Source organism: Pseudorca crassidens, chromosome 6, assembly GCF_039906515.1.
Source record: "Pseudorca crassidens isolate mPseCra1 chromosome 6, mPseCra1.hap1, whole genome shotgun sequence".
Taxonomy (NCBI): domain Eukaryota; kingdom Metazoa; phylum Chordata; class Mammalia; order Artiodactyla; family Delphinidae; genus Pseudorca; species Pseudorca crassidens.
Genome location: NC_090301.1, coordinates 3,397,058 through 3,420,425, shown reverse-complemented (window position 1 = coordinate 3,420,425; position 23,368 = coordinate 3,397,058). Strand labels below are relative to the sequence as shown.

General features: G+C 53.9%; 1 protein-coding gene across 1 annotated transcript; it reads right to left on the bottom strand.

The window, feature by feature from the left end:
- Positions 1-530: 530 nt before the first annotated feature.
- RAB17 (RAB17, member RAS oncogene family) lies at positions 531-22,188 on the bottom strand. Its single transcript, XM_067739810.1, has 6 exons — positions 21,943-22,188; positions 15,133-15,292; positions 6,361-6,512; positions 4,989-5,114; positions 1,659-1,752; positions 531-1,389 (listed from the first exon to the last, which is right to left on the bottom strand). Exons 2-6 carry the CDS (start codon positions 15,287-15,289, stop codon positions 1,277-1,279), a joined length of 642 nt encoding a protein of 213 aa, XP_067595911.1. The 5' UTR covers positions 15,290-15,292; positions 21,943-22,188; the 3' UTR covers positions 531-1,276.
- Between the last annotated feature and the right edge of the window lie 1,180 nt (positions 22,189-23,368).

Sequence of the window (23,368 nt, the reverse complement as noted above, 5' to 3'; positions counted from 1 at the left end):
AAGGCAGGAACGAGGTGAGCCCATGATGTGTCACCACCAGAAAGATGTCCTGTGCCCACCTCAGCCACAGCCCGCGCCTGGGGCCCCTCAGTATTTACTCACCATGAGCCCTCCTAGAGGATGTGCAGGAACAGACCCCCAGCTTACAAACTCACCGAAGACCATGTGATATAAAGTTAACCCTAAAAATGCATTCCAATAGACAGTAGGTGCAGACAAATACTGTTTGATTCCACTTACACGAGGTACATAGAATGGCCAGATTCATAGAGTCAGAAAGTCCATTGATAAATTCCAGGGTCGGGGGAGGGGAGGGGGGGGAGGGGGAATGAGGACTCAGGGTGTAATGGGGACAGAGTTTCCATTTAAGAAAGTGAAAACTTCAGGAGACGGATGATGGTGAGAATTGCACAACAATGTGAATGTACTTAGTGCCCCCGAACTGTACAGTTAAATGTGGTTAAAATAGTATGTTTTATATTATGTGACTTTCACCACAATAAAAAAACATTTGGAAAAACAAAAAGGACCACATGATAGAAATCGGTTTACTTTTCGGAGAAAAACTCATACGCGATACAATTTGCACCTCGGCTTGAAGTCTGAGTCCTGGCGTGCTTTGCACAAGCACCACTTCGCATTCACAGAGAGGAGCAGAGAGTAGGGGGCCTGACTCCCCCACCCCCATCCCCAGCTGCCCTCTGTCAGGCACCGTCCTTCGGGGGAACCTCACAGAGATCCCGTGACGACGGGCCCAGCCCCATGATGGTCACGCCATCTCTCCCTGGCACTGCCCCCTGCAGCTGGGCCTGCTGTCCCCTCTCCCACCTCCCAGGAGCAGGGGGGCCCCAAGCCCCCGGGCAGCCCCCTGCCCAACACCAAGTGCATACTGGGTGATTTTCCGATCTTTATTTCCCCTCTGACCATTTCATTCTCCAGTGTCTGGTGGCCAGGCAGCTAAGGGCAGGGCCGTGCGTGCCCACCCCCCAGGACATCAGGGATTCAGTCGGTATCTGGTGTCTGAGAGGTGGAGCTGACACCTTCTGGGAGCCTTGGACATGGGACCCTCTCCTGAATGATTCCCACCAGCTTGGGAGGTGGTTATTCTAAGGGATGCCCTCTTGCAGAGCCTCTAGGACTGAGGAGCAAGCCAGCATCAACAGTGAATCGGGATAAGTACCACAAGCGACGTGGAGCTGGCGGTGGCTCACCCTGAGGACCAGTGGGTTGTGGGCTGGGCGCATCCTCCCCACGGCCTTTCCTGGAGTGGCCCCTTCTAGCGGGCGCAGCATCTGCCCCGCCCCGGGGGCGTCTCATTCAGAGCCAGCCGTGCATCCCCCTGCTGCCTCTGGCCCTCCTTCTTCTCTTGTCTCTGCAAAAGCTCTCGGGCTGGGGACAACAGGAGAAGGACATGGCCTGGTTGGGGGGAAAATCCCCCAACCCAGCCCAGCACTCGCCTTGCACACGTGGCATCCCCCAGGGTCCCACCCTCCCTGATGTTTTCCAGGAAGCAGGAAACACGGGCCCTTGACTCCTGCCCACTTTCCAGGCCCTGGGGACGTTCTGCTGGGTCCCAGGTTGCCAGAGAAGAAGACCTGTTGAAGACCCAGTGATGGTCCCCCCACCCCCTGCTCTGGGGTCGGAGGCTGGTCACTCACCGACAGCACTGAAGACTTCAGTCACCTGGTGGTTCAGTTTGGCCGAGGTTTCCATGAACAGCAACCCCTTGCTCTCTGCAAACTCCCTCCCTTCCTGACGGAAATGGCCACGGAAAGCCCACATTAATCATCAGAAGTTTCCCGAGAACACTTAGACGCCTTCTAACAGGAAGACCCAAGAAACACTGAGAAACAATTGCACCAGCAGAGAACGTCATTCCTCAAGTTCTGTTTCTGGGGCTCCCAGAGAAGGGGGCCCAGACCAGGGAGCAGGGCAGGGAGGGTGCTCGCTGGCAGGGGAGCCCGGCACCCACAGCGGGGTCCAAGGATGCTTTCCTTGGCGAGATTCCTGCCCCTACCACGGCTCTCTGGCACCGGTGGGCTCTGAAACCAAGTGAGAACAGAGGAAACATGGAAGGGGAGGGGGGACAGCCTGGTGGGAGCCCGGCCCTTCTCTGGGTCCCCCACCACCGTCCCACAGGGGTCCGACCTACGTGGAGTGAAGGGTGTACAGAGCAAGGGCGTCTGGGAAACACCAGGGCTGCTCGTGTGGCCGAGAAGCGGAGAAGCGTTCATGGGAAGGCCGGGGTGAAGGAGGAGCTGGGGGCCTCCCCGTGCAGGCCCCTCGCCTCCGGACCCTCCCAGGAGGCGCAGTGCTCAGTGCCTGACGCTGAGCCGGCCCCTGGGGGCTGGGCCGGCCGTGCCCACAGCATGGCGCCCAGCGGTGTCTACTCCCCCCACCCCCAGCCTGGCCCACAGAGCTTTGCTCTTCACCACCCCTCAATGAGCTTCTCAGCCCTTTCCCAGACACAGGGATGGGGACATTATTACTTGTATTTTAAAGGACAAGGTGACCTGGTACAGCTGAAGACTCGGTGACTTCAGGTAGCTCATATCTGGGTCACATGAATGAAACTCAAATACCCCCCTTTGCCCAACTAGCTTGGGGGTTCCAGATGGGGTCATTTTAGGGGTTTGTCCTCGGGTCCAATGAGCCTCTGGCCCCTAAATTACAGGTCCCCAGCCCTCCGTCTGCCAGTTTGTCCTGGAGGCTCCCCAGGATGGGAGCCACGGTTACCTCACCCTCCGTGGAATGAGCACATCCAGTGCACAGATCTTGACTCCTAAACTCATTCCCCAGCACTAGGAACCAGGGCTCTTTGGGGAAATGATTGATTCCAGGGCTGGGGCCGAGAAAGGACAAAGGTGAACCTGGAACAACTTGGTGAGCCAGAAAGGAAGGAAGCCCTCAAAGAATAACAGGGCAGGTGACAGGGCCAGCGGAGGGGAGCGCTCTCAACGGCCAAATCTAGGAGCAGATTTCCCGCGACCAAGAGAAGGGCGTTAGTGGGGAAATGACAAAATCTGAGCAACAGCTGTAAAGCAGTTTGAACGTTCGTTTCCTGATTTGCTCGTTGTTCCGAGCTTACGTAAGATGTTAACATTTGGGAAAGCCGGGAGAAGGGCCGACAGGGACTTTTTGTAGTATTTTTGCAACAATTTTTGTAATTCTGAAATTATTTTAAGATGAAAAGCCCCCAAGTCAATGTGAAAGCTGCACTGGCCACAGGTCAGCTTGGCCTCTGCCCAGCCAGGCACCTGAGGCTCCGGGGTCTGCCCCCCGCCCCCAAGGCCCAGCTCAGTGGGAGCTCAGAGGGAACAAGAAGCCAGGGTGGGGTCTGGGGGCCCAGGGTCTACAGCCCAGGCCCCAAGGTGGCCGCTTCCGTGCAGTCTAAGCCACGGGGTCCCCCTCCCGCGGGCAGGGGTCCTGGGAGAGCGGAGAGGAGACCCCTCCCGTCCCTGAGCTGGGCCCCCGGCCTCCAGTGGGTCTCCCCACCCAGGCCCCGTCTCCCAACTCGGCCTGACCTGGGCCCCACACGCTCTTCCTAAATCACCCATCAGGCCCCCACCCCAGGGACTCAAGGCTGCCCCGGTATAAAGCCCCCAGTCCCAACACCGGTGCTGGGATCTCTGCCTCTGAGCCCCAGCGCCTACTCAGCACGGCCTCCGCTGGCCGCCCCCTGCCCCCAGACTCCTCCCCTTCCTGCCCTGCGCTGTAGCCCAGCACCCTCCCCGTCCCGCTCTCCCCTCATCTGCCCCTCCTCCCAGAGCCTCTCCTAAAACCCACCCCCACATACACACACACAGACACCACTGTACACACGCGTCCTGTACACACACGTCCTGTACACACACGTCCTATACACACACACGCGTCCTGTACACACACATGCGTCCTGTACACACACATGTCCTGTACACACACACGTCCTGTACACACACACGCGTCCTGTACACACACACACGCATCCTGTACACACACACGTCCTGTACACACACGCGTCCTGCACATACATGTGTGTCCTGTACACACACATGCATCCTGTACACACACACGTCCTGTACACACACGCGTCCTGCACATACATGCGTGTCCTGTACACACACATGCATCCTGTACACACACACGTCCTGTACATACACACGCGTCCTATACACACACGCGCGTCCTGTACACACACGCGTCCTGTACACACACACACGCATCCTGTACACACACACGTCCTGTACACACACGCATCCTGCACATACATGTGTGTCCTGTACACACACATGCATCCTGTACACACACACGTCCTGTACACACACGCGTCCTGCACATACATGCGTGTCCTGTACACACACATGCATCCTGTACACACACACATGTCCTGTACACACGCGCGTCCTGTACACGCACATGTCCTGTACACACGCGCGTCCTGTACACGCACACGTCCTGTACACACACGCGTCCTGTACACACGCGCGCGACCCCCTTGCTCCCTGCTTCAGGCTCTCCCCGCTTTGCAAGCAACCGCCTAGAGCATTTATTCTGCTGTTGGTCGTTTTACAGAAGAGCTGCAGCTTTCGGGTTCTCTCGCCCTTGCTCATTTCCTAGCAAAAACTTTGGATTTGCCCCTTCTTGAACAGTTTATTGAACACAAAGAGAAAGATCTGAAACCCGCCATTACTCAAAGAAGGAGCGAGGGTGGGAAGGGTCGTGGTTTCCTCACGGAAACCGTTCCCTGCACTGCGCCCGCCCCTGCCAGCCCTCGGGAGGCTGCGGTCATGCTCGCAGCTCTCCCCGCAGCCAGGAGCAGACACCTCTGGGTCTGACCTTCCCAGGAGAGACCAGAAACCTTCGCCCAGGAGGGAAGCTAAAGTGGTATGTGAGTGTGTGCGCGTGGGGGGGGGGGGTGTGTATGAGTGTGTCGGTAGGTGGGCGTGTGTGTTTGGGGTCCCTCCCCCCTCCTGCACCGGGGACATAATGACCGTCTCCAGGCCCACCTCAAAGGTCACCTCCCGCTCCTGGTTGAGGTCCGTCTTGTTGCCGACCAGCATCACCACGACTTCTCCCGGGTGGAACTCCTCCTCCAGGTCCTTCAGCCACTGCCGCGCCTTGCAGAAGGAAGCCTGAGAAAGGAAAACAGGACTGTCAGGCAAACCCGGTGGTCTTCCTCAGCCATCCCAGGAAGAACAAGGCAAGTGTCGGTAGCTACCCTGCGTAAAACACAGGATCCAAGTGACCCACCCAAGGAACCGTGAGGGATGGATGGGGGTGCTCTGTTCTGGGTACTCCGGGAGGACCACAGAGGGGCGCAAACCCAACCGTGCAGCAGGAAGAGGGGCTGTCAGGGAGGGCTTCCTGGAGGAGGTGACCAACTTTCACTGAAGGAATCTACTGGTTGTCACGATTTTAACATAAAATGGCACATGATCCAACTGGCCTTATATCGGGCCCCAAGGGCTGTTCTGCCCCTTGAGCAGGGGTAGCTGGTCTTTCTCTGGCCTCGGGTGGTCTGGGCCGAAGGCAGCTCTGTCCTCACCCAGCCAGCAGGAGGCTGGGGGCTGCAGGAGGTTCCGAGTCAGACCTGGAGCTCTAGGGGCCTCTGCTCCACGATACCCTCAAGGACCACTTTGTGGGGAAGTGGCTGTCACACCAAACCCTGATCCTAACTGCAGTGCCCCACAGACCCGGGAACGGGGCCTGTGTCCTGAGTCCCACACAGCCCCTCTCCCCTGCAGCCATGCTGACCCAGTAGGCCTGCTCTCAGCACTGCAGGGGCTCCACACACGGCACTCGACCTCCTTAATTCCACCAGCACTGCCCTCTGACCGGAAATCCCTTCCCCCTCGCCACTCACATGCCCACCACCACCTCCCTGCCCGGCCCTGCCCAACAGGGCTAATCCTGTTTCTCCCAACGTCTCAGCTAGAGCCTTCCTGCAGGAAGTATGGTGCCCCTCCTGGCAACTCCCATAGAACCCCACCCTTCCCTGCTGGTACACTAAGCATCTGCTCACTGCTGTTTGGCCCGATGAGATTCTGTAGTGGATGTGCAGCCAGGGGCTGTATCCTGTTTTCATAACACCCCCCTCACCAGCTCCGTGGGCACCCAAGGAATCGTGAGTGATGGATGGGGGTGCACTGGTCTGGGTACTCCAAGAGGACCACGGAGGGGCGCAAACCTAACTGTGCAGCAGGCAAAGGGATTGTCAGGGAGGGCTTCCCGGAGGAGGTGACTGACTTTCACTGAAGGATTCTCCACTGGTGCTCACGATTTTAACATAAAGCACCAGCACAGGTCAGTCACGTAATGCCGCCAGAAGGTTGCATCCATGTGCCTGGGAGGGCGGGGACACACCCAGGTGAGCCTCACCTTCCTGGTGACATCATACACCAAAAGCGCAGCATTGGCACCCCTGAAGTAGAGGTGGCAGACGCTGTGGTACTTTTCCTGGCCAGCCGTGTCCCAGATCTCAAACTTCAGAGACGCAGCCCCCAAATCCACCACCTTTGTGAAGAACGCACCTGAAACAGAAGCCCAGAAGGAGTTTTACATGGAGGACGAGGTCTTTATCCACGGCTCAGCCTGGGCCAGCGTGAACCCTGGGCTCAGCAAACCAGCCAGAGACAGCCAGCCCTGTGCTTCCTGTCACCCTCAGTGGGGAAGGCTCAGCAAACACCTCTTCTAGAAGATGGCATTTTCCAGAAAAAGCAAAGAGTGGCAAGGAATTTGCTGCAGACCTTTGCAGATTCCACAGAGGCTTTGGGTGGGAAGATAGACTCTCAGGGTCCTATTCAAATCCTCTGTACTATGTGAGGCATGGAAGGGTCTCTGACAACCAGGGTCACCCCGTGGGTGTCCAGCGAGGTAGCTGGCATGCTGACGGTCACACCAGCTCCTCCCCTGCAACCTTCCCGGCCTCCTGCTAACCCCCCAGCCTGACCCACACCTCTCCCTGCTGACCTCCCTTCTCCACTGACCTCTCTGCTTGGAATCCTTCCTCTTCCCCACCTCCCTACATGTCCACCGGGTCTCTGAGTGTGAGCCCTTGGGGCAGTGCTGGGGCCCCCTTCCCTGGGCGTGGTCTACAGTAGCCCGCCTGTGCTTATCACTCACCCACTGCACAGGTAGACTTCCGTGTTCTCATCTGTCACCCCTGGTGACAGGGAGCACCTGGAGAGCAAGGACTTTTATGCACTATTGTCCCTGCTTAATAAGTACACACAACGAAAGGTCTATCCCCAAACCATTCATTCAACATATTGGGCAATCCACCTTTCATTTGAAGACTGTTTTCCCCTTAGCATAGCTTTCCAAAGTGTTGTGACTTTAAAATAGTTATTTACTAACACCAGGATGTTCTGTCCCCAGAATGTAAAATGGTGCAGCCACTATGGAAAACAGTATGAAGATTCCTCAAAGAACTAATAAGAGTTGCCATGTGATCCAGCGATCCCACTCCTAGGCATATATCCGAACAAAACTATAGTTCAAAAAGATACATGCACCCCAATGTTCACAGCAGCACTATTCACAATAGCCAGGACATGGAAACAACCTAATGTTCATCAACAGATGAATGGATAAAGATGTGGTACATACATACAATGGAACATTACTCAGTCATAAAAAGAATGAAATAATGTCATTTGCAGCAACATGGATGGACCTACAGATTATCATACTAAATGAAGTAGGCCAGAAAGAGAAAGACAAATACCATATGATATCACTTATATGTGGAATCTAAAACATGACACAAGTGAACTATTTACAAAACAGAAACAGACTCACAGACATAGAGAACAGACTTGTGGTTGCCAAGGGGGAGAGGAGGTGAAGGAGGGATGGATGCAAACTAGTATATATACAGGAAGGATAAACAAGGTCCTGCTGTAGAGCACAGGGAACTGTATTCAATATCCTGTGATAAACCATAATGGAAAAGGATGAAAAAGAATATACGTATGTATAACTGAGTCATTTGCTGTACAGCAGAAATCAACTATACTTCAATAAAATAAATTTTAAAAAAGATGTTCTGGGCTTCCCTGGTGGCACAGTGGTTGAGAGTCCGCCTGCCGATGCAGGGGACGCGGGTTCGTGCCCTGGTCCGGGAAGATCCCACATGCCGCGGAGCGGCTGGGCCCGTGATCCATGGTCGCTGAGCCTGCGCGTCCGGAGCCTGTGCTCCGGAACAAGAGAGGCCACAGCAGTGAGAGGCCCACGTACCGCAAAAAAAAAAAAGATGTTCTGCCCCCATAGCGTATAGGGTATGTCATATACAGAACTAGACCAGGGACTGGGAGGGGCCAGGGATGAGACTCCAGGCAAAGCTTCTGTCCTGCCCAGACCCGGGCTGGGTTGGAAGCTTGTTGGGAGATTCTGGTAAATGTAGCCACATGCTTGGAGTTAAATTTTTCACTCCAAGGCCAGTGTGTTAGTGCCCTGGGGTTGTCATAACAAATATAACCGCAAAAAGCGTGGCTAAAAACAGCAGATATTTATCCTTTCAGTTCTGGGGGCCAGAGGTCCAAAATCAAGGTGTTTCCAGTGTTGGCTCCTTCCAGAAGTTCTGAGAGGGAATCTGTTCCACACCCCCTCCTGGCTCCTGGTGGGGACCAGCAACTGTCGGTGGTCCCTGGCTTGTCGGTGCATCTCTCCCGTCTCTGCCTCTGTCTTCACATGGCCACCCCCTCTGCATCTGTTTTCTCCTGTTACAGAGACACTGGTCATGGGATTCAGGGCTCACCCGAAATCCAGGAATATCCTTAACTAGTTACATCGGTAAACACCCTTTTTCCAAATAAAGCCACATTCATAGGCACTGGGAATTAGGAGGAGGACGAATCTTTTGGGGGACACGATTCAATTTGCTACCGACAGAGAATAAGAGACAAGTCTGGGCTGAGATTTTTAGCATAGAAAGGGTAAGATCATGATTCTCTCTCATGAGAATCTAGTTTGGGGTGACTCCTAAATGGAAACCGCTGATCCACCCTCTGCCTGCACATCCTGGATTTTTCTGCTCGTCCACAAACTCGAAGTCAGATACACTTCCTAGGTGTTATGGACCGAATGATTGTATCCTCCCAAAATTCACATATAGAAGCCCTAACCCTCAGTATGATAGTATTTGGAGATGGAGCTTTTGGGAGGCGATTAGGGTTACATGAGGTCATGAGGGTGGGGCCCTGAGGATGGGATTAGTGCCTCTGTAAGAATGCACTCCCTCTCTCTCACTGTCTCTCTCTCTTCTTCCCTCTGTCTCCTCTCTCTGTCTCTCTGTCTCTGTCTGTCTGTCTGCTTTCTCTCTCTCTCTCTCCCCTCCCTTCCATGCAAACACAAAGAAGAGGCCATGGAAGCACACAGCCAGTTACCTAGATGGCAGCTACCCATAAGCCAAAAGAGAGCTCAGGATGAAAACTCCTTGGCCAACACCTCGCTTTTGGACGTCCAGCCCCCAGAACTATGAGAATAAACCTCTGTTATTTAAGGCACCCAGTCTGTGGTGTTTATTATGACAGCCCAGCAGAACACCACACCAGGTCAAAGAAAGCTGCCGTCTTCAGCTCAACAGTAGGACTGACAGCTCCCAGCTCGTACAGGGCTACTGTCAGGACGGAGCAGGACAGAAGCTCCATTAAGACTGTTGAGGTCTTGAGGGTGAGGGCCACGCCTGGGCCTTGGAGGGAAGTCTATCAGCTGCAACAAACTCTGTCGGCTTGCTTCAACCTTAGAGATCCCAGCTTCCTCCTTTACCAAGAGTCAACAGTGCCCTCTTCCCAGGGCGGTTGTCAAACCCAGGAGAAAAGAGACGAGGTCCAGGGTGTGGCACCTGACGCCCCTTCCTCCCCTCCCTCTCCGCTCTCCCAGGTCACTGCCTGGGAACAGCAGCCTTTGATCCACACCCTTTGTCTGTTTGCTATCAGGTCAAATCACACTTCTGTGTGCGATTTTGGTTTCAGCCTAAAAGTCATCACCGCCAGGTTACAGGTGGGCATAAAATTCAGGTTTGCCTCCTTCGCTTAACAATCTTAGCTTCTGTTCTACTCTGAAAATGATGGCTGGTGGCTGAGTTTAAATCAATGTAAACTCCCAACCGATTTCCAAGGAGCGCAGGGTTTACACACCGAGCAATGACGTGGCATGAGCGGCTGTTGGATATTCACAGACCGCAGCACCTCGTCTCCCCTGGAGAGAGACACAGACCCCCCAGGTGGGCCCCTGGGCTGGTATCCAAAGCAAACTTCCACCCCCTGCCCCGTGAACTCCTGGCTCCAACCCACAAAAGAGCCCACATGTATCACCTTCCTTGTTCAGAAACCCACTGACCACATTTTCTACCTGTTCACAGCTAAAGCCAAAAAGTGATTAAAAAGTAAACTTCCGAGATATTCAGACAGACTGGGAGATTTTTCCTGAAATGATGTTGGCAACAAGCTGGGATGTGGGAGCAGGCCCAGGCCCAGAACCCAGAATTGTCCACGTTTCTAGAATACGCTGGTGGAGATGACACACCAGCACATTTTTACCAGACGATACTCTGAACCGGGGCCACCTGGCATTGCTTTATATGGTGACACAAAGCAGGGCTCCAGCCTCCTCTGGCCCCAGCACAGACCTCAACACAGGAGCCCCAGCAGTGGGGACACTTGGGGACGCTTCCGGCCCCCTCCCCAGCCTCTGGAAGCCGGCGTGCCTTCCACTTGCTGAGCTGAATGGACCCCCAGTGGGCAACGAATGGCAAGAGAATTCACTGGGGGTTGTTCTTCAACTTGCATTCTGTTGCCCCCAATTAAAATGTGTCTCAACTAAATGTTAACACAAGGAAACGTTTTGCTTTTTGACCTTTTAATTTAAATAAACGTCCTATCCTGCTCACTGAAGCCCTCTCTGCGGCGCTCTCTTTTCTGTAAAAGTCACGAGCTGCTTCCCGGTGGAAGGGAACACAACATGGGTGACTTCTCAGGGTCACCTGGGCTCCAGCAATGTTTCATTCAGCAGGGAAGGGAGGTGGGGCGAAATCCAGCACCTTTCGCACCTTCGCCGCCCCAGGCAAGGCCCAGCTGGTCCAAACTGGCTTCTGCCAGCAAATCCGAACGCAAGCACTAGATGTCACCACCCCTCCAAAGATGTCACTACAACGTGCAGGGCAGGGAACTGGGCCGGAATTTCCCCTGCTGCTGCCTTTCAGGATTCCAGGATGAGGGGGTCTGCGGGAGCTCTTGGTGCTCCAAGCTCCCAGCCACCATCAGCGCGTCTGGCAGTGGCCCACCTCCCCTGCCAGCCCGTCTCTCAGATGGGCCTGGCGGGCTTTGTGGTGCTGGGGCAGCCAGGAGTTCAGGGGGTTCTGGTCTCCTCCCAGCAGGCCACGCCCCCGGGAGGCTGTGCTCAATTCCACTCTGGCTCTGCTTCAGAGACAAGAGTCTGTCACCGCCTGCCACACTTACGGCTCCGGCTTCCTCTGGAAGGACAAGTCTTGCCACAGGGTGGCTGGAACCCTGTCTCGGCCCGGGCGCTCTTCTGCACAGTTGTGCCCAGTGCTTGTGTAACCCTCCACTGCGGGGCCACTCCACACACTCACCGACAGATCCAGACCCTCTGGAGGGGCCCAGGGACCCCCGCTTTTCCCCAGGGCTGGAGGGTCTTGCAGCCGGCCTGCCCTGAAGGCAGCACCACCAAAGACATGCCAGGCCCTGGTCCCCCCGCTGCCCTCGGGAGTGTGAGGGTGGCCGTCTGAGGAAAGGGGGCAGCAGGAAAGGGTGACAACTGAAACCAAGCAGGACCCTGGGGGGCTCCTGGGCACAGAAGCCTTTCCATGCCCCTCGCTTTTGTTTGTAGGGAACAGACTCCAGCCCCCATGACCTTCCCTGAGTTCCAGAGGGCAGATTCGAACCGTTGCTAATCAGGGAAGGGAGAGGATGCAGAGACAAGGGAGGGGCAGCCAAGAAGCAATAGAGCAGCCTTGGGCCAGGGTCCTGGTTCCGCCTCAAGGGATACACAGAGGGACTTCCCTGGTGGCACAGTGGTTAAGAACCCACCTGCCAATGCAGGGGACACGGGTTCAAGCCCTGGCCCGGGAAGATCACACATGGCGCGGAGCAACTAAACCCATGCGCCACAACTACTGAGCCCACATACCACAGCTACTGAAGCCCGTGGGCCTAGAGCACGTGCTCTGCAACAAAAGAAGCCACCGCAATGAGAAGCACAACGAAGAGTAGCCCCCGCTCGCCGCACTAGAGAAAGCCCGTGTGTGGCAACGAAGACCCAAAGCAGCCAAAAATAAATAAAATAAAGGTCCAGTGGTTAAGACTCTGCATTTCCAAAGCAGGGGGCGCAGGTTCGATCCCTGGTCAGGGAATTAAGATCCCACCTGCTGTGCGGCGTGGCCAAACCAGAAAAAACAAAAAAGGGGGGAATGTCTGCTTTTATAATAATATAATAATTATCATAGCATAATAATTAATAAAACCACATAGAATATAATATGTGATTAAATATCATATTATAATAAATAATATTATTTATTTATGTTTATAAAAACTTAGTAATCATTATACTATCCACCTGCAAAGGTCGTAAGAACATCACAAGGTATACAAGGCATGTGAAGTAGGCCCAGAGATGTACGTGGCGGAGACCGTCATTCCCACAGGGGATTTAGCTCCTCAAAGCAAAGGAGGGCGCGCTCATCTCTACGTCCCTTACACCCAGCTCAGTGGCTGGCACCTCGTAGGTGCTCCACAAATAGGCTGGTTGCTGATTGAATAAAGGACCGCTAACCCACCTAGAGGGCTGCGGGCCACGGCAGCCCAGGAAGCCAAGGCCTAGGGCACCAGTCCCAGGGCAGAGGCGGGGTCCTGGGGAGATGAGCCCGGGCCTGGGGGAGGGGCATGGGCAGGAGGAGGACGGCCGGGGCGTGCAGAGGACCAAGAGTGGAGAGGGTGCACCCCGGCCTGCCACCCAAGCAAAGGACCCCCCACCCTGACCCGAGCCCAGGCTCTGTGCACCCTCCTGACCCTCGTAGGACCCCTGAAGAGAGCACGGTGATTTGGACAGCCTGGGGAGGGTGACAGCTTGGCCCCCGACTTGCTGGAGCTAAAGGAAGCGGTGGAGGTGACTGGGGTTGGGGAGACAGGGCGCCCCACCCACCGTCCACGAGCTGCAGCGCGCTGGACCTGCGGGTTTCTCGCTTGGGAGAGTTAGCAAACTTGTCTGCGCTCCCCTCTCCCTCCCCGGAAATACAGAACACCAGCACCGCCCGCAGCCTCGGCCTGGCTCTGTGTGTGGGGCCTCTTCTGCCCCACAAGGTAGGTCAGAGCTGCAGGCCTCCCTGGGCCCACTGAGCTAAGTTCTCGGCTCACCGTGAGTCCCCAGGCCACTCCATGCCTGCTGGAGCCCACCCCCTGGCCGCCCACTGCCTCCTGGGATACTGGCTCTCGAGCAGGGGTCCTAAACTTTTGGGGGGAAGTTCCCTGTAGTAAACATTTTAGGCTTCGAGGGATGTACTGTCAGCGTTGCCAGCAATCAACTCAAAGCCGCCCTTGCAGAGGGAAAGCAGCCACAGAGGACACACAGGCATGCGCGGGGCTGTGTCCCCATAGAACCTTATGTGCATAAACAAGCAGGGCCCTGGGAGCCCTGGCCTCAGACCTCGGTCTTAGAGTGAGATCCAGCCCGACAAGCCGCCCAGTCTGGTCCCTGCTGTCTCCCTCCCCTGAACTGGAATCCAGGTTCACACCCAGGGACACAGCCCTCAAAATCCCAGCTTGGCCTGGCCCCCTTCTGTGGTCTCTGCTCTCAACGAAACCCACTTGAAGCCAGACTTGGCCCTTGGTCGTATTTTTTTAAAGCCCAGTCTGATATCACGGGTGAGCGGTGTCAACTTTCCTGCTGATGGAGAAGAGGTGGCCCTGCGTGCCCCTCAGCCGGCCTGAATCCACGGTCTCTACCAGCTCTCCCTGCGTTCCCGTCCTGGGGCCAGCCCTTCACCCTGCTTCTGCCCTTCTCACCACTATTTCTGGGGGCCTGGCCCTGGCAGATCCCTTCGGGCCGCATATTCCTCAGGGACTCAGGAACCACCCTTCTGAGAAGATTGAGGGCCCCCAAGGAGTTAATACCGTTTGCTGAATTTTGTGCTCTATTTCTATGTTGGTGTGTCTGCTTGGCATCTTAGAGCATCCTCCACACCTAATGTGGGCCTGGGACAGAGGCCACACCCAACAGATACTTGCTGAGTGAGTGAATGAATGGATGAGTGAATGAATGGATGAGTGAATGAATGGATGAGTGAGTGAATGAATGGACGGGTGAATGAATGGATGAGTGAGTGAATGAATGGATGGGTGACTGAATGAATGAATGAGTGGACACAGAGAAACGGAAGGCTTATCCCAGCGGAGCCCAAATTTCATACCGAAGCTTTCGTTCCCAGTGAGGTGTCTCTTCCACCGTGACGGCTGCCTCCTGAGAGGACTGGCACAGAGCACACACTTGGTTTCCCTATTTTAGGTGGGAAGTGGGGCTTTTCACCCCCAGACAGGATGTGAAGGAGACCAGTTGTCCACAGATGCGCCAAAGTCCCTCCCCTCTGAAAGCCACGACTTGCTATCCTCTTTAAGCAGTGCAGTGAGAGAGGCCTCCCTCCCTGCCGTCCCTCCCTACAGCACCCACCCTATCCGCCAGCCCAGGCCAGGCGGGTAAGCCGAGTCCAGGCAGAAAGGGAGCAGCGTCAGCAGGAGAGCAACCAGCCAGGGTGAGAGGCCGGCTTGTTCAGAGGGCTGAGTGGCAGAGCCTGGAGGCAGGTTCTTCTTCTGGGCTCCCCCCTCCACCAGCAGAAGCCCTCACACACCCAACCCTTCGGGGCCAGAAACTCTGTCGCGGATACACTACCCACCCCGTCCCCGGCCCCCGCAGACTCCAGCTGAGCTGAAACCTGTCTGGGTTCTGGATCCCGTGTGCATGCCTGCCTGGGGTGGACCTCATGCCCTCCCTGCACGTGCCAGGCACTGCCCGAGGCTCCAGGAGAGCCTGGGAAATTCCCAGGCGGCCTCATCCCCAGGTGCCCCACGTGTGGGTCAGCAGCCCTGGCTCCCCCACCAAGGAGACGAAGGAAAGGTGCCCTGTCCCGTCACTTACATCCCACGGTCGGCAGGATGCTCCTGAAATCATTCTTCACATACTGGAGAGCCAAGCTGGACTTGCCCACAGAACCACTGCCCAGGAGAACCAGCTTGAAGATGCAGGCCTGGCCCAGGGCAGCCCCGGGCCGGGGGACCCCATCCACCTGCGCCATGCCCTGCAGAGAGACAATGATGGACGGAGGCTGAATGTCAGATACCAAATACTCTCAGCAAGTGGGCCCCCGGGACGCTGCTGCCCTGGATGAATACAGACAGCCTTGAACGGAAAGGAGCTCCACGTCAGAGGCACCTGGCTTGCCACTCTGCACCCCATCTCCCCTTCTGGAAAGTGGGGTGAGCAATAGCTATAATATACACCTGCTGTGAGTGAGTGAATGGATGAGTGACTGAATGAATGAGTGAGTGACTGAATGAATGAGTGAGTGAATGAATGGATGGGTGACTGAATGAATGAATGAGTGGACACAGAGAAACGGAAGTCTTATCCACAGCGGAGCCCAATTTCACACCGAAGCTTTCGTTCCCAGTGAGGTGTCTCTTCCACCATGACGGCTGCCTCCTGAGAGGACTGGCACAGAGCACACACTGGGTTTCCCTATTTTAGGTGGGAAGTAGGGGTTTTCACCCCCGGACAGGGTGGAAGTGTTGTGAGGTGCTTGCAAAGCGTGTGCACGGTGCCCGGCAGGGGCCTATGCATATGAACGGCTTCGTACCCTGCAAAGTAGTGATCGTGTGCTAGTCATCATACTGGCTCATTGCCCTCTTTCCATCACCTCTCACTTTTGAAAAACCTAGGACTCATTCCAAAAAGGTTCTGAAATACCTAAAAGGTACAGCACTCTCTCAGCTGTGGTTCATGGATTCCAACTGGTGTTTCAAGAAAAAGCTTGGTGTTTCAAGGATCTCAAAACATTGCATTCCTTCCCACTGTATTGAAAGCCTCAGAACCCACAGCGATATGCCCTGGAGAAAAACGGCTCTGTGATCAAAATTAATTTGGGCAAACCCTGCACATGTTTTCATTGTAGAAAATTTCAGGCATGTACCAGAACAGAGAGGATGGAGGTCGCTCTGGTGGACCTCAGATCTCCATCATCCACCTCCACGAGAATCAGCTGTGTAAGGCCAACTGGCCCGAGGCAGGGGAACACAATCAGATTCACAGGTTGCATCAGACCGAAATTCTCCGGACCACCCAGTTCCAGAAACTGCCCTGGAGACATTCCGGACCACCCAGTTCCAGGAACTGACCTGGGGACTTTGAACCCGGCCCAGCCTTCCTGCCTTTCGAGGGGCAGGACTAACGGTCCACCAGGATACCCGAAAAGACCACCAAATAAGGAATGCCCTGCGCCCTCCCAGATTCACCACACCCCTTTCCCTTCTTCCCCTATAAAATCTTGCCCAACCCTCGCCCAGGAGCGACTTCTCTGGCCCCTTTCTCTCGGACCAGTGAACCTCGCCCGGGAGCGCTCCCTAATAAAGCTCACTTGAAGCTTTCCTTTATTTCGTGGTGCCGTTTAAGATCCGACCTTATAAGCTGTAGCCAATCTTGTTTCACCCACATCCCCAAACCCCCCTTCCTCCGAAGATTAGTTTGAGGGAATTCCTAGACATCCTATTAACTCTCCTGCAAATCTTGGTATATGTACATGCATCCTCTTTTTCTCTGTAATTTATTTGTTGAAGAAATCAGATTGCCTTGTAGTTTCCAGTCTGGATTTTGCTGATTGCATCCCTAAGTTGTCATTGAATGTGTTCCCTTGAACCCTGATTTTCTGTAGCCTGGTGGCTCGGAACAGAAATCTGATTGGATATAGGCTGTCTTTTGGCAAGAATACTGTCATGAGTGTGGTGGGCATTTCCTCAGGAGGCAACAGCCATTGAAAACTGTCCCTATGTCCACTGTCTCATTCGGGGGCTGCAAACTGGTGGCATTCCACTGTTATCATTGTCTTCGTCTACTATCTGGATTGCATCTAGAGAAAACTTCCCCTGAACAATACCCAAACCCACCTCAGAGCTAGCCTGCTCAGTGAACAGAGCCTCTCCCACCTCATTGCAGTGGGTGGGAATGGAGGAAGGGAAGGGATTTTGAAGAGGGAGGGAGAAAAGCGAGAGCAGTAGGAAGCAGACCCTGTTTCCTCGCTGTCCGCAACAGGCAGCCACAGCCACAGACTGGTCTGGTCTGCGCTGTGGGGACAAAAGGAAAAGAATCGAGTTTGGGATTAAAGTTTAAAAGCAAACAGGACGGAGTCCTAAATACCAACAAGACTTTCTAAACAGAAGGTGACTGGAGTTACAGGCAGAGAAGGGTTCACAGGCCTATCCACTCCCTGGCGAAAGGGACACAGCAGAGCTGAATGGTTACTGGAAAGCATGTCTGGAACCCCATCTTCCATGGGATGCTGTCAAGTTTCACCATCGGGGATGATGCTTAATTGTGTCGACGGATGACATCCCCCAGGGCACCCTGCGACTTCCTCTGCATCCCGCAGACCCGCAGCTGCCCCGGGGGTTGGGGAATGCAGTTCTGCAGGGGCCGGTCCTCTCTCCAGAACCCACCACCCATGCAGGAATTCAAAGCCGTCCTGCTACAGATTTCCGATCCACTGGTAGAAATTAAACTCAAAGGCAAAATAAAATAAACACCAGGAACAAATGGGGGCGCCCCCCAAAGTGGCTGGCCCTCCACGGATAAAATGACAGCCTAGGATTCAGCTCTACAGGCCAAAGGGCAAATCAGAGTCCGGAATGAGGACAGAAGCCGCAGGAAAGATAACAAAAAGATATTGGCTCAAAGTTCAGAGGTTGCTAGAGCTGCTTATCTGTCAACCCTGCGGCCTAATCATCTGGGGAATTTGCCTTACGGTGAAGCTGCTACTTCTGCTCTCTTCTCTCTGTTCACCTCGATGCAATCCCCCTCCCACCACAGCCTCCTGTCTGGTCTCGCAGCTGCCACCCCTACCCCACCCCCTCACTCCCGCTCGAGTGTCCAGTCCCCATAAATAGCAGTGCATAAAAGAGAGAAAAGTCTCTGCATCGTGGGGCCCACAGCTCCCTGTTCCTCTTCTTGATGGAAATGATCCGTTTCCAGCTCTCCCTTAATTCGCAGAATTATTTTTTTCTTGGTTCTCTCTCTCGCCGGGCTGTAACTGCTCACGAAAGCAAAGACAGTATTCACTGAGATGACAGTAGGTGCTCAATAAATGTCTCGTGCATATCCGTAGGGATGGCGTAGCAAGTCATAACTAGACAGACACGCTGCTTCCTCCGCACAGTTTGCACAGCCAGTCCAACCCCAGGGAGCTTGTCACAAAGTGGGCTGGCAGCTTCCCTGGGGGCGCAGTGGTCGAGAGTCCGCCTGCCAATGCGGGGGACGCGGGTTGGTGCCCCGGTCCGGGAAGATCCCACATGCCGCGGAGCTGCTGGGCCCGTGAGCCATGGCCGCTGAGCCTGCACGTCCGGAGCCTGTGCTCCGCGGCGGGAGAGGCCACAGCAGTGAGAGGCCCACGTACCGCAAATAAAAAAAAAAAGTGGGCTGGGATCTCTGCAGAAAGAGAAACCAGAGGAGGGGCATCCAGGAGGTGCTGGGACCCGCTTCCTCCAGGCAGCTCAGCCCGAGTGACCAAGAAAAGCAGAAAGTTACAGGTTTAAAGGCAACCCGGCATTCAGATTCAGACAACGTATTCAGATGAGGCTGCTGTAACAGCACGTAAAACCTTGACCAACTTCAAGTGGTTTTGCCTCCTTAAAGAGGTGGGTTGACTAATCCAACCCGGAGTTACTGTACAGAGACAGCACTGCGCATGCGCAAGGCGGGAACCCACGTCTCCAGGATGACTTCCAAACCAGAAAGCTCCAGACTAGGAAACTCAAAGAATAGAAGTGTTGCCCCCAGAGCACTTTAGGAAGGACAGGTCCTTTAATAAGGAAAAGCTGGCTTCCTGGAGCGCGCACGTAGCTTATAGGGAAATTCAAGACTAGCCGGTTCGCTTCCAAGTTTAAAATTCCCCGAAGCCCTTAAATTTTGCCCCAAACGTGGATTGTAGAGACACGTTTGAGAGCCTTGCCGGTCGACCTCGAATTAAACCTCTGTCTTTTCTCAAAAGCCAGTGCCATAGTGTTGCTTCTATGCTTGTTGGGCAGGGAGCCCTTGCCCTGCAACACTGCGAGGGAGGGGGGGACCAAGGCTAATGGACCCGTCATCTCCACTGAGGCGCAGGGTGACCGTGTGCTCAGGGCCCCTGCACGGCTCGGCGGCACACAGGTTTCTACTGAAGCAGAGCAAGAAGCCTCCGGGGGTCCTGGCGTTACCCCACCTTACAGAGAGGCCCAGCAGCTTTTCTAAGAGAAAGATGCAGGAGTCCAAGCCAGAGCAGGCTCAAGGAGGAGGACGGGGGCGGGGGAGAGATGGACTGAGAGTTTGGGGTCAGCAGATGCAAACTATTATATAACGGATGGATAAACAACAAGGTCCTACTGTATAGCACAGGGAATTATATTCACTATCCCGGGATAAACCATAATGGAAAAGAGTATGAAAAGGAATGTATATATATGTATAATTGAATCACTTTGCAGTACAGCAGAAATTCACACAACATTGTAAATCAACTAGACTTCAATAAAACAAATTTTAAAAAAAAATTTTTTTTTAAGCCAGAACAGGCTGCCTTCACGTCCACACTGGATTCACCAGGCACGAGCATCATTTCAGTCACTTACAGAGGCAGCAGGACCTGCGCTCCACCCACATCAAGAACCGCTGGTGCAATAAGCCTGCCGGGGAGCCGCTGGCCGGACCTCATTGCCCAAAAGATGGTCATCTCAGTAGCAAGCCCTCACTTACAAACCACTTTTTTTTTTTTTTTTTTTTTTTGGCCTAATGTAGAGAAACAGAGAGTAGAGTGGTGGTGACCAGAGGCTGGGGTGTGTGTGGGAAGTGGGATGATATTGGTAAAAGGGTGCAAACTTCAGTTGTAAGATTCACAGGTTCTGGGGATCTCATGTACAGCGTGATGATTAAAGCTCATATGGTATTATACACTCGAAAAGTATTAAGAGAGTAGATCTTAAGTGTTCTCACCACAAAAAGAAATGGTAATTATGTGACGGGGTGGAGGTGTTTTTGCAATAGGTAAATGTACCCAATCAACACGTAACATACCTTAAATTTACCCCATGTTATATATATGTCAATTGTCTCAATAAAGCTGGAAAAAAGAAACGCTTTTAAGAATGGAATTCCCCAGGTTTCTGTGCCACCCAGGCTAATACCTTGTTTCTTGCGAAAGTACTTAAGACACCTGCTTAGAAGCAGATATTCCACTGATCTGTGCTGTAATTTTACATAAAGAGAAAGTTCTAACACACCTACAGCAATTCTCAAGTATTTAAAGATACCCCTTTAAGTTTTCCTTGCTATTTATGTGCACTAATTAATAAAACTCTCCTTAAGTCAAGAAAATCTTTAGCCCCAAACATGTCTGAATTAACCAAAATCGGTGGAGTATGAATAAACATGCCATTACTATGATACCACATACAGGTGACACATCTCTTTATCTAAAAACATTATTTTTCAATAAATATGAACACATAATTGTCAATATGAAAAAAATGAGATTACCCGTAATTCCACAGCCTTCATACAACGAGGGATGGTATTTTGCCTACTTTCTTCTAATTTTTTGTATAAGAATCTTAAAAACAAACCATCATTTGAACATAGAATTATGCATCCTACATTAAAAAAAAAAAAGTAAGACATATGAAGGGCGGTTTTCCACATTACTGCATATGTTGTAGATGCATTTGACCTATGTGTGTTTAATGATCACATAATACCCCTACAAAGATTCCAATTTCCTGAACTATTTCTCTGTTACTGGATTTTTACTTGGCTTTAATTGTTTTTTCTCTGTAATAAATAAGACTGCAGTAAGCATTTTCATGTATGAGTTTTCGTGTGATTACACGTTGATTAGAGGTTGAAGCCCTCTGTTCAGAGAGGACTCCAATTGAAAAATGTGACTCCTGACCCGGCCCCTGTAATTTCATGAAGACAGTGTTACTGAAGTGTCTCTAAACGCAGAGACGATCTCAAGAATGCCACGTTCGTGATCGGGGCCAACAGGGACACCCTGCGGAGCATTTCGGTTTCGGGCTTTTCATTTCTGACAAGCTCATCTCCTTGCACCAAGGAAAAAAGGAGAGATTGCAAGTCCAAACCGGTCTTCCTGGGGGAGGGTCGCTCCAGGGAAGCGTCTGATCTGCCGAGTTCGTCGCCAGCGAGCACGTTCTCCTCCAGCTCTCCCCGCCCAGGCGTGTAAGGAACGCAGGGCTTACTGTGCAGTTGTCTATTCTGAGGTCAGTCGGTAGCACTTGGGCACCGTGATCCATGTGAAATGGATTCCTGTAAGGGCCCCTATTCATTACGTTCAAGCCTTTAAATGGATTTTCCCAGAGGCCACTCTTTAAATAGGAATCTCCTTCCAGGACCCTGACCTAGCAAGCCATCGGGACGAGCAAGGACACCGCTGGCGCTCAGAACACACTCCTGGCTCTTCACTTCGCCCTTTTGACTCTGTGCACTGGGTCTCGTGCATGGACACACGTCAGACACAAAGGTGCAGGCACACATGACACACACGGATACACTCACACCCACATACATGCACACAGACACACAGATACAAACAGATACACACACACACACACACACACTCGACAAAGCACACAGAAGTTTAAACAATGACACACACAGTCGACAAAGCACGCAGAAGTTTAAACAATGACTCACCTGTTCCCCAGGCCTGGTCACTTCCAGAGAGCCTGACACCCTATCATCACCGGGTCCCACAGGGCCCCTACGTGTGTCCCCTTTCTCCCCGCTTCTGGCCAGGGGAAAGTTTTGTTCCCTCAACAGGCGGGCTGGGGCGTGGCCGTGGCCCCGGGGCCAGGCAGAGGCTCACAGAAAACAGGTGAGAGGCAGCAGCCTCGGGCCAAGGCGATGCCCTCCCCCAAGGCCTCCTCCCGTACGGAGAGGCTCTCAGGGCAAGGTCCGCCGTGGTCAGGTGGTCACCTGGGGCAGCGGGAGGCTGGACCTTAATGCAGGCGCTGCGGGCGCACCTGGGCACCTGCCGGAAGTCACGCTCCCATCCGGTCACCCAGCTGCGCCTGAGTTTCTCAGTTTTGTTACGAGTCGCATTTCAATGCTGATTTATTTCCTTCTGCTCCTCCCTCGAGCTGTGGGGCTCTTTGTTGTGCTTGAAACTAGTAGCCCAGAAGAGAAGGAAGTATTTGGGTCAAATGAATTCATTCCTGCCACAAACAGCTGGGCGCCAGCGCTGGGGGCCCTGAGCCTGGAACCAGGGGCAAGGCAGGGTGTGCTGGTCCTGGGGTCAGACCAGCCCATCCTGCCTGGATGCCTCGGGGTGGGGGGCTGTATTTCCCTGATGCCTTCTCCCAGCAACCTGACTGCATCTCCCGGAGGTGGGAGGGTCTAGGCACAAGACGAGGGCAGGGGACATTTTCCTCGTCCTCCCAAATTCATCACACGACTCGAGCTGCGGAATTTCCCGCCTCAGCAGTGATGGAATAGCCTCTTTGAGATAAGATTTTCAGCGTCTCCGAGCACTGGGGAAGGGGGAGCCAGATGCTGAGAAAGGTAGAGATCTGTGGGCCACGAATCTGTCTGCAGACACAGTGTGCAGAAAGCTGGCTTTCTTTATGTTCTCATGACTCACCTTAATTTCAGTGAGACACGCTCTGTCAGCTCCGTGGTTCCCCCGCGCCCTGCGGGGTCCTGGGGTCTTCTGTTGGAGGGGACACCTGTGTAAGTCCCAGTGGGGACTCCCTCCCACCATCCCTCCAGGGCCGGCCTCTCTCAGCTGCACCCACACCACCCTGGGGACAGGGGTTCTTCCCCCACACAATCATTTCGTCCGGGGTGCAGCCGCCTCCCCGGGTACCACCACATAATTGTCCTGTCACTTTGGAGACTGAGAACCCCTCTCCCCTTTTGAATGATGTCCTAATCCCCGACCCGCAGACCGGGAACCAAAGGTCTGGGTGCTGACGCACTGCTCTGCCCAGAGAACCCGTGTGACAGAGGGTCCAGCTCTGATGCAGGTGAAGGTGCTTTTCTCTAACGGGGATGGGCGTCTCCCCAGTTATCGTGAAGCATCCACCTTCCTGCAGGTTGATAGGGGCACAAGATGGAAGGG

Bases quoted from the DNA above. Each gene is read 5' to 3' on its own strand.
- RAB17 (XM_067739810.1), bottom strand. From the start codon at position 15,289: ATGGCGCAGGTGGATGGGGTCCCCCGGCCCGGGGCTGCCCTGGGCCAG. The intron at 1,753-4,988 runs GTGGGCCTGGAG...CATTTCCGTCAG, and splicing joins AGCGGGAGGTGACCTTTGAG to GAAGGGAGGGAGTTTGCAGA. The intron at 1,390-1,658 runs GTGAGTGACCAG...TGTTGTCCCCAG, and splicing joins TGAAGTCTTCAGTGCTGTCG to CCCGAGAGCTTTTGCAGAGA.